Below are 14,082 nucleotides of genomic sequence, written 5' to 3'. Positions count from 1 at the left end.
ACATGTTCTCATTCTGTTTACGCCAAATTCGGACTCTACCATTTGAATGTCTCAACAGAAATCGAGACTCATCAGACCAGGCAACATTTTTCCAGTCTTCAACAGTCCAATTTTTGTGAACTCGTGCAAATTGTAGCCTTTTTTTTCCGATTTGTGGTGGAGATGAGTGGTACCCGGTGGGGTCTTCTGCTGTTGTAGCCCAACCGCCTCAAGGTTGTGCGTGTTGTGGCTTCACAAATGATTTTCTGCATACCTCGGTTGTAACGAGTGGTTATTTCAGTCAACCTTGCTCTTCTATCAGCTTGATTCAGTCGGCCCATTCTCCTATGACCTCTAGCATCCACAAGGCATTTTTGCCCACAGGACTGCCGCATACTGGATGTTTTTCCCTTTTCACACCATTCTTTGTACTCCCTAGCAATGGTTGTGCGTGAAAATCCCAGTAATTAAGCAGATTGTGAAATACTCAGACCGGCCCGTCTGGCACCAACAACCATGCCGCGCTCAAAATTGCTTAAATCACCTTTCTTTCCCATTCTGACATTCAGTTTGGAGTTCAGGAGATTGTCTTGACCAGGACCACCCCCCTAAATGCATTGAATCAACTGCCATGTGATTGGTTGACTAGATAATTGCATTAATGAGAAATATAAAAGGTGTTCCTAATAATTCTTTAGGTCAGTGTGTATATGTGTGTGTGTATATATGTATGTATGTATGTGTGTGTGTAAATATATATATATATATATATATATGTGTGTATGTATGTGTGTGTATATATATATATATATATATATACACACACACACACACACACACACACACACACACACACACACACACACACACACACACACACACACACACACACACACACACACACACAAAACAAACAAGATGTGCTTTAACTGCAGACTGTCAGCTTTAATTTGAGGGTATTTACATCCAAATCAGGTGAACGGTGTAGGAATTACAACAGTTTGCCTCACTTGTTAAGGAACCAAAAGTAATGGGACAGAATAATAATCATAAATCAAACTTTTCACTCTTTAATACTTGGTTGCAAATCATTTGCAGTCAATCACAGCCTGAAGTCTGGAACTTCAAAGGATTTGCAACCAAGTATTAAAGAGTGAAAAGTTTGATTTATGATTATTATTCTGTCCCATTACTTTTGGTTCCTCAACAAGTGGGAGGCACATATGCAAACTGTTATAATTCCTACACCGTTCACCTGATTTGGATGTAAATACCCTCAAATTAAAGCTGACAGTCTGCAGTTAAAGCACATCTTGTTTGTTTCATTTCAAATCCATTGTGGTGGTTTATAGAGCCAAAAATGTTAGAATTATGTCCCAATATTTATGGACCTGACTGTATATACACACACTGTATAATATAGTATAATTATACAAAAAAAAAAAAAAATATATATATATATATATATATATATATATATATATATATATATATATATATACCGCAGCACGTCCATAAGGTGAAAATGTGGGATCCTTTATTCACCCAAGCAGCGACGTTTCGGTCCGCTTGCTGGGACCATTTTCAAGCGGACCGAAACGTCGCTGCTTGGGTGAATAAAGGATCCCACATTTTCACCTTATGGACGTGCTGCGGTGTATTTATTTTTCTGGTTGTTTGACACTGTGGTCGAGTGTCGATACCGCTGGCACCCAACATTTGCTACTAGGAGTGCTGCCCTGAACCTTCATCTATATATATATATATATATATATATATATATATATATATATATATATTAGGGATCGACCGATTATCGGTTTGGCCGATATTGAGGATTTTGAACGTTATCGGCATCTATTTTGCCGATATACCGATAACGTATTGGGAACACAGAACGCGCTGCTCTCAGCGCTCTCCGTGTTCCCTCCGCAGCACAGGGGAGAAGGAAGCAGTGTCTCCCTCCCCCTGTGCTGCTGCTGCCACCAATGAGAGGAGAGAACATAAGAGGAGGGGAGGGGCTGTGGCCACTGCGCCACCAATGAAGATGAGTCTTTCATTAATTCATATACAGGAGGCGGGAGCTGGCTGCAGAATCACATAGCCGGCTCCCGACCTCTATGAGCGAAAGCTGCGGTCCGCGGTAGTTAACTCCTCAGGTGCCGCGGATCGGAGCTACCGCTCATAGAGGTCGGGAGCCGGCTATGTGATTCTGCAGCCAGCTCCCTCCTCCTGTATATGAATGATTGAGAGACTTATCTTCATTGGTGGCGCAGTGCGCCCCCCCCAAGCCCCCCAGTATTAATCATTGGTGGCGCAGTGCGCCCCCCACCCCAATCCCGGCCAATAGTAAAAACATTGGTGGCGCAGTGCGCCCCCCCCCCCCCTCCAGTATTACTCATTGGTGGCAGTGGCCACAGGATCCCCTCTCCCCTGCTCCTCCGATCGGAGCCCCAGCTGTGTAAGCCTGGGGCTCCGATCGGTTACCATGGTAGCCAGGACGCTATTGAAGCCCTGGCTGCCATGGTAAGCTCCATGCTGCTGTGTGCACTATGCACAGAGCAGCAGGGACAGTGTGAGCTCCTATTCACCCTGATAGAGATCTATCAGGGGGAATAGGACAAGGGTTCTAGTCCCTAAGGGGGCTAAAAGTTAGTAAAAAAAACCCCACAAAAATATTAAGTATAAATGAAAAAGATTTATAAAAAAAAAATACACATTAACAATAAACAAAAAAATACACATTAACAATAAACATATTAATTTTCAGCAGATTTGTGTAGGAATTTTTTTTTCTCCAAAAATGAAAATTCCCAGAATATCGGTATAAATTATTGCCTATCGGCCTGAAAGTTCACAAATTATCGGCTATCGGCCCTAAAAAAAATCAATATCGGTGTGTGTATATTGATATATATATATATACACACACACACACACACACACACACACACACACACACACACACACACACACACACACACAGTATATAAATCAAACAGCAGCACTAGTCCAATAGACCACGGGTGCAAAATCCTCAAAACCGCAGGCTCAACAGTCAATGCAAGACTATATGTATCCAAAGACGAGGCAAGTCAGTCTTTGGATAGAGATATATATATATATATATATATATATATATATATATATATATATATATATATATACACACACACACATAAAATAGATATATATATATATATATATATATATATATAATGTGTGTGTATATATATATATATTATACCGTGTGTATGTATATATGTATTTATATATATATATATATATACGGTCTAATATATATATATATATATATATACACATGATATATATATATATATATCTATCTCTATCTCTATTTTATGTGTGTGTATGTATATATATATATATATATATATATATATATATATACACACACATAAAATATATATATATATCTCTCTATCTCATGTGTGTGTGTGTGTGTGTGTATATATATATATATATATATATATATATATATAATACCGTGTGTGTGTATATATATTATACCGTATGTATGTATATATATATATATATATATATATATATATATATATTACACATACATACAGTTTGGACACACCTCATTCAAAGAGTTTTCTTTATTTTCATGACTATGAAGGCATCAAAACTATGAATTAACACATGTGGAATTATATACATAACAAACAAGTGTGAAACAACTGAAAATATGTCATATTCTAGGTTCTTCAAAGTAGCCACCTTTTGCTTTGATTACTGCTTTGCACACTCTTGGCATTCTCTTGATGAGCTACAAGAGGTAGTCACCTGAAATGGTTTTCACTTCACAGGTGTGCCCTGTCAGGTTTAATAATTAGGATTTCTTGCCTTATAAATGGGGTTGGGACCATCAGTTGCATTGAGGAGAAGTCAGGTGGTTACACAGCTGATCTTCCTACTGAATAGACTGTTAGCTGCTTTTTTCTTGCCGTAATACAAATTCTAAGTAAAGAAAAACAAGTGGCCATCATCAGTCAGTCACTCGAAAAATTGGGAAAACTTTGAAAGTAAGGGCTATTTGACCATGAAGGAGAGTGATGGGGTGCTGCGACAGATGACCTAGCCTCCACAGTCACCGGACCTGAACCCAATCGAGATGGTTTTTGGTGAGCTGGACCGCTGAGTGAAGGCAAAAGGGCCAACAAGTGCTAAGCATCTCTGGGAACTCCTTCAAGACTGTTGGAAGACCATTTCAGGGGACTACTTCTTGAAGCTCATCAAGAGAATGCCAAGAGTGTGCAAAACAGTAATCAAAGCAAAAGGTGGCTACTTTGAAGAACCTAGAATATGACATATTTTCAGTTGTTTCACACTTGTTTGTTATGTATATAATTCCACATGTGTTCACTTATAGTTTTGATGCCTTCATAGTCATGAAAATAAAGAAAACTCTTTGAATGAGAAGGTGTGTCCAAACTTTTCGTCTATACTGAATATATATTTATATTATACGATGTGTATCCTTATACGGTATAAAAAACAGCCCATGGTTACCATAGCCCACAGTAACCAAAACTGTTGTGGTAATTATAATATAATTCCTGCTAATGTGTCTCTCTATTTTATTTTTTATTATCAGATCGAAGGCAGAGATGCGGCACACTTGTCGTGGCACGATCAACCTGGCCACGGCTAACATCTCGGTGGAGGATTCATGTAACTTTGTGATTTCCAATGGGGGAGCCCAGACATATCACCTGAAAGCAAGCTCAGAAGTGGAGCGCCAACGGTGGATTACAGCCCTAGAGCTAGCCAAGGCCCGGGCTGTCAAAATGCAGGCAGAATCGGGTAAGCAAGACTTTGAGCTGCTTGAGATATTATGGTTGGATCATTTCTGAAAAATATTATTCTAATGGCTGTCGTTCACAGATGACTCTGGAGATGACGATCCCACCTCACAGACTGATAAAGCAGAGGTTCACAACACCCTACGTGCTCTCTCAGGAAAAGTTGAGGATCTGGGCACATGCAATGATCTTATCGCAAAACATGGAACTGCCCTGCAACGCTCTCTGAGTGAGTTGGAGAGTCTACGCCTCCCTCAAGACAGCTCTGAAAAGATCAAGCAGGTCAACGAAAGGGCAACACTCTTCAGGATCACTTCCAATGCTATGATGAATGTGAGTGTAAAAACGAATAAGTCTACTTTCACACTCGAGTTTTGGCTTTCCGTTTGTGAGATCCGTTCAGGGCTCTCACAAGCGGTCCAAAACGGATCAGTTTGCATTCTAAATGAACAAGTATCCGCTCAGAATGCATCAGTTTGCATCAGTTCAGTCTCCATTCTGCTTTGGAGACGGACACCAAAATGCTACTTGCAGCGTTTTGGTGTCTGTCTGAAACTGACCTAAACAGATGCGTCCTGACACACAGTTTAAGTCAATGGGGACGGATCAGTTTTCACTGACGCAATCTGTCACAATAGAAAACTGATCCGTCCTCCATTGAAATGGCTATGTTAAAGATAATACAAACGGATCCGTTCAGAACGGATGCAGACAGTTGTATTATCTGAACCGATCCGTCAAAGACGGATCCGCACAAAATGCGAGTGTGAAAGTAACCTTGAACACTTCCTGTTAGAAATTAAAACTTCATATATTTCCATGCAACAGTCACAGCATATGAGGACCTGAGGATCCTACCTACGGTAATTTCCTAGTAGTAGAGAATATAATGCCTACCTTTATATCTGTGTGCAGCACCATTGAGTGCGTCAGCAGTTTTAAGATCTTCCTGTTGATGAATGTAAGTATTTACTGGTAGGAAGACTGCTCTGAGCTTGCAAAAGTAGCAATATATTAAGAATTAAAATTAAAAAATACATTTAATTTGGGCATTTTCTCATTCAGGCTTATAGCAGAGATCTGTACTTTGGCTCCCATAGGTAATACACACTGTGCGTTATTCACTCTTCCTAAATTTTATATAGGCCTGGTTCAGTGTGTTCTGCCTTTTAACACCCCTCCTGGCTGACCTATTGGTGGTGCTTGCTTAATTGGGTTATAGGAATAGGTCAACGATTGCTCAGCTATCCGCCTTGCATGACTGCATACAGATAGCTCTGCTCATTGTTCATCTGGGGCATTTGAACCTTCTGTTGCAAATTACACTGTTCACAGACTGCAAATAATGCCTGCCTGTCTCAAAAATTATGATAGCTTCCCTCCAAGCTGCACTATACTGGCTTAAAGGGGTTGTCTGCTTTTTCTATACTGATGACCTATTTTAAAGATAGGTCATCTACACTGCTCAAAAAAATAAAGGGAACACTTAAACAACACAATGTAACTCCAAGTCAATCACACTTCTGTGAAATCAAACTGTCCACTTAGGAAGCAACACTGAGTGACAATCAATTTCACATGCTGTTGTGCAAATGGGATAGACAACAGGTGGAAATTATAGGCAATTAGCAAGACACCCCCAATAAAGGAGTGGTTCTGCAGGTGGTAACCACAGACCACTTCTCAGTTCCTATGCTTCCTGGCTGATGTTTTGGTCACTTTTGAATGCTGGCGATGTTTTCACTCTAGTGGTAGCATGAGACGGAGTCTACAACCCACACAAGTGGCTCAGGTAGTGCAGCTTATCCAGGATGGCACATCAATGCGAGCTGTGGCAAGAAGGTTTGGTGTGTCTGTCAGCGTAGTGTCCAGAGCATGGAGGCGCTACCAGGAGACAGGCCAGTACATCAGGAGACGTGGAGGAGGCCGTAGGAGGGCAACAACCCAGCAGCAGGACCGCTACCTCCGCCTTTGTGCAAGGAGGAACAGGAGGAGCACTGCCAGAGCCCTGCAAAATGACCTCCAGCAGGCCACAAATGTGCATGTGTCTGCTCAAACGGTCAGAAACAGACTCCATGAGGGTGATATGAGGGCCTGACGTCCACAAGTGGGGGTTGTGCTTACAGCCCAACACCGTGCAGGACGTTTGGCATTTGCCAGAGATTGGCAAATTCGCCACTGGCGCCCTGTGCTCTTCACAGATGAAAGCAGGTTCACACTGAGAACATGTGACAGACGTGACAGTCTGGGGACGCCGTGGAGAACGTTCTGCTGCCTGCAACATCCTCCAGCATGACCGGTTTGGCATTGGGTCAGTAATGGTGTGGGGTGGCATTTATTTGGAGGGCCGCACAGCCCTCCATGTGCTCGCCAGAGACCATATGCTGGTGCGGTTGGCCCTGGGTTTCTCCTAATGCAAGACAATGCTAGACCTCATGTCGCTGGAGTGTGTCAGCAGCAGGGCTGTGGAGTCGGAGTCGGGGGAAATTTTGGGTACCTGGAGTCGGAGTCGGCAAACAATGCACCGACTCCGACTCCTACTAAATTTAGATTGGCATAAAAAAAAAAAAAGCAAGTTTAAATGTCCCAATTCACAAAAAGTGATAATTAATGACTTCTCTACTGTAAGAATAAAGACCAATGCATGCAGTGCCTCACGTAACCGCAAAACGAACACGTTAAGTGACCGTGAAGAAGCATGCTTTTCATGTGCTTCACTATATGGCACGCAACGCACAATTAGGAGCTGCAATACTTATACTTTCCATAGTGTTGTGTTCTGCTTTTACAGGGAACGCAGCGTCCATGTGTAACCTAGCCTCTCACTGATAAGGGATTAAATAAATATGTTTTTTGCAGGACTAGAGAGTGAGACACTTGTATAAGTGAAGGGAATGGAGGGCCAATAGTTCAAGACTGAAGCTGTAAACCATTGGAAAAACTGCTGTCATTCAGCTAAGGCTATAAAAACTTGTAAACTCCGATTGTTAGCTTAAACTTTAAACATGACTATGGGATTCTCCTAGGAAAATCATGTTTTAAAATAAATGCCCCTTCCTGGATCCTCCCACTGCCCTATCTTCAGCAGCAGATAAGCACACAAAGGAGAAAGCAGCAGCCCAACTACCTCTCTGCTAGAAGAGCTTAGAAGAACTTGTGTTTGTCTTTTGCTTGAACTGTGCAATACAGTAGACTGTTGGCTTCCCAGCCAGTAGTCCTGTGGTAGGTTGCGTTTCTTTCCCTCAAGGAATGTATAAAATACATTCGCATATTAATACAGAGGAGTCTGAGTCGGGGAGTCGGAGTCGGAAGTACATAAAACTGAGGAGTCGGAGTCGGAACATTTATCTACCGACTCCACAGCCCTGGTCAGCAGTTCCTGCAAGACGAAGGCATTGATGCTATGGACTGGCCCGCCCGTTCCCCAGACCTGAATCCAATTGAGCACATCTGGGACATCATGTCTCACTCTATCCACCAATGTCACGTTGCACCACAGACTGTCCAGGAGTTGGCAGATGCTTTAGTCCAGGTCTGAGAGGAGATCCCTCAGGAGACCGTCCGCCACCTCATCAGGAGCATGCACAGGCGTTGTAGGGAGGTCATACAGGCACGTGGAGGCCACACACACTACTGAGCCTCATTTTGACTTGTTTTAAGGACATTACATCAAAGTTGGATCAGCCTGTAGTGTGTTTTTCCACTTTCATTTTGAGTGACTCCAAATCCAGACCTCCAAGGGTTGAAAAATTTGATTTAAATTTTTTTATTTTTGTGTGATTTTGTTGTCAGCACATTCAACTATGTAAAGAACAAAGTATTTCAGAAGAATATTTAATTAACTCAGATCTAGGATGTTATTTTTGTGTTCCCTTTATTTTTTTGAGCAGTGTATATCAGATAGGTGAGGGCTACTGCCAGCACCCCCGCTTATCAGCTGTTTGAAGAGAGTGCTTGTACAAGTGCTGTGTTTCTTCTCTAACTGCTCGCCGTCGCAGCTGCTAGCAGGTGTGATTACAACACTGGTGTTCCATTCACTTCAATGGGATGGCAGAGTTGTAATTACACCTGCTCTCCGCTGCAATTGCGACAGCTAGCAGGTAAAACTGTAAGTTCTGCGTTTTCTTCAAACAGCTGATCACTCTGATATTGATGACCTATCCTAATGATAGGTCATCCATATAAAAAAAATGGACAACCCCTTTCAAGTCCTTTTACACGGATAGATATGTAAGGCAATTATCAGGAATAAACTTATCATTCCCAATAATTGCCTGCTAATCAGTGGAGTGCAACTTTTACATGCGGCAATCGCAAAATGAGGATAAGCGATGGATAGTGCTAAATTTTTTTTTATTGTTCTTGGTACATATCGCTGTTTATGTACCTCCAACCCCAACCCCCCCTCCTTGTCGGCGATCGCCGCAAACCGCAGGTCAATTCAGACCTGCGGTTTGCGGCTTTTTCAGGTTGCGGCGGGTGGTGGTGCCATCGGGTCCCCGTGGGGCTGTAGGGGGGACCCGATGGCATGGAAGGCAGCGCGATGCCTGTGAGATCCAGCCCCCTGGATCTCACAGGCCGGATGCTGTATGAGTAATACACACTGTATTTCTCATACAGCTAATGCATTCCAATACAGAAGTATTGGAATGCATTGTAAAGGGGATTAGACCCCCAAAAGTTGAAGTCCCAAAGTGGGACAAAAAATAAAGTGAAAAAAAGTTCTAAAAATAAAGCTTTTCCCCCAAAGAATTAAGTTTCAAGTAAAAATAAAAAAAAATGTCATTTTCCCCAAATAAAGTAAAAAAAAAAAAATGGTAAAAAAAATATATTCGAGGCGGTGCTGGGCACCGGACCAAGGGCTGCGGCTGAGCATCAAGCTAAAAAAGGACATCCCCTTGGGCACCTTATGTAAGTCATTAGCAGATCACTAAAATCGATTTTATAAAGAAATAAATCAAGACTATTAGTTAATAAGGGCATCATTTAATACAGCTCAGTGAGACCTACAAGTAGCTATGTTTTACTATAGGGGGTAAAATGTGGTGACAGAATCCCTTTAAGTTTTGGCTGGTCAGCTAGAATCTCACATTAAACGCTATGTACACCTTTGGAGGCAATTTCTTTTTATTAGTGCATTTTACTCACTATGAGCTAAAAGTGTTATATTTGTTCACATTTTTATTTTTTATTTTTATAAAAAAATTGTCCTTTTCTCTGTACCGAACTTAGGCTACTTTCACACTAGCGTTCAGGGCTCCGCTTGTGAGTTCAGTTTGAAGGCTCTCACAAGCGCCCCGAACGGATCCGTACTGCCCCAATGCATTCTGAGTGGATGCGGATCCGCTCAGAATGCATCAGTTTGGCACCGTTTGGCCTCCGCTCCGCTCAGCAGGCGGACACCCGAACGCAGCTTGCTGCGTTTTCGTGTCCGCCTGGCCGTGCGGAGCCAAACGGATACGTCCAGACTTACAATGCAAGTCAATGGGGACGGATCCGTTTGACGTTGACACAATATGGTGCAATTTCAAACTGATCCGTCCCCCATTGACTTTCAATGTAAAGTCAGGAGTCCCTATTAATATACCATCAGATCGGAGTTTTCTCCAATCCGATGGTATATTTTAACTTGAAGCGTCCCCATCACCATGGGAACGCCTCTATGTTAGAATATACCGTCGGATTTCAGTTGCATCGTGAAACTCAGATCCGACAGTATATTCTAACACAGAGGCGTTCCCATGGTGATGGGGACGCTTCAAGTTAGAATATACTGAGAACTGTGTACATGACTGCCCCCTGCTGCCTCTATATTCATCGGTGGCCAGTGCGGATTCCCAGTATTAAATATGACCAGTGCGGCCCCCCCCCCCCCCTCCTGTATTTAACTTATTGGTGGCCAGTGCGGCCCCCCTCCCTCTATATTCATCGGTGGCCAGTGCGGATTCCCAGTATTAAATATGACCAGTGTGGCCTCCCCTTCTCTCTATATTCATTGGTGGCCAGTGTGGATTCCAAGTATTGTGACCAGTGCGGCCTCCCCTCTCCCCCCCCCCCCCCCCCTAATTAAAATCACCCCCCCCCCCCCCCTCCCTCATTGGTGGCAGCGGAGAGTACCGATCGGAATCCCAGTTTAAATCGCTGGGGCTCCGATCGGTTACCATGGCAGCGAAGACGCTATTGCAGTCTTGGCTGCCATGGTTACTTAGCAATAAATAGAAGCATTATACTTACCTGAAGAGCTGCGATGTCTGTGTCCGGCCGGGAGCTCCTCCTACTGGTAAGTGAAAGGTGTGTGCGGCGCATTGCCTATAGCACAGACCTTTCACTTACCAGTAGAAGGAGCTCCCGGCCGGTCACAGACATCGCAGCTCTTCAGGTAAGTATAATGCTTTCTATTTATTGCTAAGTAACCATGGCAGCCAAGACTGCAATAGCGTCTTGGCTGCCATGGTAACCGATCGGAGCCCCAGCGATTTAAACTGGGACTCCGATCTGTACTCTCCGCTGCCACCAATGATGGGGGGGTGATTTTATTTAGGGGGGGGAAAGAGGGGAGGCCGCACTGGTCACAATACTTGGAATCCGCACTGGCCATCAATGAATATAGAGGGAAGGGGAGGCCGCACTGGTCATATTTAATACTGGAGGGGGAGGCCGCACTGGTCATATTTAATACTGGGAATCCGCACTGGCCACCGATGAATATGGAGGGAGGGGGGCCGCACTGGTTACAATTAATACTGGGGAGGGAGGGGGGGCCGCACTGGCCACCAATAAGTTAAATACAGGAGGGGGGGGGGGGTCTGCCCCCTGCTGCCTGGCAGCATCTGCCAGGCAGCAGGGGGCAGTCATGTACACAATTCTCAGTATATTCTAACTTGAAGCGTCCCGATCACCATGGGAACGCTTCTGTGTTTAGAATATACTGTCGGATCTGAGTTTTCCGAAGTGAAAAATCTGATCTGAAATAAACCGTTATGCAGACGGATCCGTTCTGAACGGATGCAAGCGTTTGCATTATAGGAGCGGATCCGTCTGTGCAGACACTAGACGGATCCGCTCCTAACGCAAGTGTGAAAGTAGCCTTAGATGCTTTACTAGCAGGATCTGAATTCTTTCTCTGCTCCAGCAGGCAGGGAGCAGCTGGTAGGCTCCTTATCTCTGCTCTCAGACCTTATGAACACTCATCAAAGCTTATTTCTTATCTCACTGGTAAGAATGTGGCTTAAATAAGTCTTTATGACCGGTTAGTAATTTAGAGGTAAGGGTTATTAGAAAGTGAAAGTAGGATGTACACAGTTAGAAAAAACTGTTAACCCTTTGCGACAGAACATCTCAGTATTTTTTACAAAATAAATGATTCTTAGACCCAAATGAGTAAGATGCAATCATAAAAAAAAATTGCCCCCAAAGGTGTACATGGCCTTTAACCACCTCAGCCCCTATAGCTTAAACACCCTGAAAGACCAGGCCACTTTTTACACTTCTGACCTACCCTACTTTCACCGTTTATTGCTCGGTCATGCAACTTACCACCCAAATGAATTTTACCTCCTTTTCTTCTCACTAATAGAGCTTTCATTTGGTGGTATTTCATTGCTGCTGACATTTTTACTTTTTTTTGTTAATCGAAATTTAACGATTTTTTTTGCAAAAAAATGACATTTTTCACTTTCAGTTGTAAAATTTTGCAAAAAAAACTACATCCATATATAAATTTTGCTCTAAATTTATTGTTCTACATGTCTTTGATAAAAAAAAAAATGTTTGGGTAAAAAAAAAAAAATGGTTTGGGTAAAAGTTATAGCGTTTACAAACTATGGTACAAAAATGTGAATTTCCGCTTTTTGAAGCAGCTCTGACTTTCTGAGCACCTGTCAAGTTTCCTGAGGTTCTACAATGCCCAGACAGTACAAACACCCCACAAATGACCCCATTTCGGAAAGTAGACACCCTAAGGTATTCGCTGATTGGCATAGTGAGTTCATAGAACTTTTTATTTTTTGTCACAAGTTAGCGGAAAATGATGATTTATTTTTTTTTCTTACAAAGTCTCATATTCCACTAACTTGTGACAAAAAATAAAAAGTTCTATGAACTCACTATGCCCATCAGCGAATACCTTAGGGTGTGTACTTTCCGAAATGGGGTCATTTGTGGGGTGGTTATACTGCCCTGGCATTCTAGGGGCCCAAATGTGTGGTAAGGAGTTTGAAATCAAAATGTGTAAAAAATGAATGGTGAAATCCGAAAGGTGCTCTTTGGAATGTGGGCCCCTTTGCCCACCTAGGCTGCAAAAAAGTGTCACACATGTGGTATCTCCGTATTCAGGAGAAGTTGAGGAATGTGTTTTGGGGTGTCATTTTACATATACCCATGCTGGGTGAGAGAAATATCTTGGTCAAATGCCAACTTTGTATAAAAAAATGGGAAAAGTTGTCTTTTGCCAAGATATTTCTCTCACCCAGCATGGGTATATGTAAAATGACACCCCAAAACACATTCCCCAACTTCTCCTGAATACGGAGATACCACATGTGTGACACTTTTTTGCAGCCTAGGTGGGCAAAGGGGTCCACATTCCAAAGAGCACCTTTCAGATTTCACCGGTCATTTTTTACAGAATTTGATTTCAAACTCCTTACCACACATTTGGGCCCCTAGAATGCCAGGGCAGTATAACTACCCCACAAGTGACCCCATTTTGGAAAGAAGACACCCCAACGTATTCGCTGATGGGCATAGTGAGTTCATGGAAGTTTTTATTTTTTGTCACAAGTTAGTGGAATATGAGACTTTGTAAGGAAAGAAAAAAAAAAAAAAAAAAAATCATCATTTCCCACTAACTTGTGACAAAAAATTCTATGAACTCGCTATGCCCATCAGCGAATACCTTGGGGTGTCTTCTTTCCAAAATGGGGTCACTTGTGGGGTAGTTATACTGCCCTGGCATTCTAGGGGCCCAAATGTGTGGTAAGTAGGTAAATGACCTGTGAAATCCGAAAGGTGCTCTTTGGAATGTGGGCCCCTTTGCCCACCTAGGCTGCAAAAAAGTGTCACACATGTGGTATCTCCGTATTCAGGAGAAGTTGGGGATTGTGTTTTGGGGTGTCATTTTACATGTACCCATGCTGGGTGAGAGAAATATCTTGGCAAAAGACAACTTTTCCCATTTTTTTATACAAAGTTGTCTTTTGCCAAGATATTTCTCTCACCCAGCATGGGTATATGTAAAATGACACCCCAAAACACATTCCCCAACTTCTCCTGA

General features: G+C 42.7%; 1 protein-coding gene across 1 annotated transcript in view; it reads left to right on the top strand.

Annotated features, from left to right (window-relative positions):
* LOC121003272 (oxysterol-binding protein 1-like) overlaps positions 1-14,082 on the top strand; it is a 362,083-nt gene that overhangs the window by 85,949 nt on the left and 262,052 nt on the right. Inside the window, 2 exon segments of the mRNA XM_040434977.1 lie at positions 4,601-4,809; positions 4,891-5,141. Of these exon segments, the coding sequence (XP_040290911.1) occupies positions 4,601-4,809; positions 4,891-5,141 (460 nt within the window).

The sequence above is a fragment of the Bufo bufo genome, chromosome 6 (genome assembly GCF_905171765.1).
Source record: "Bufo bufo chromosome 6, aBufBuf1.1, whole genome shotgun sequence".
Classification (NCBI taxonomy): Eukaryota; Metazoa; Chordata; class Amphibia; order Anura; family Bufonidae; genus Bufo; species Bufo bufo.
Note: the sequence above shows the minus strand (reverse complement) of the source record. Positions and strands in the feature narration are given on the sequence as shown.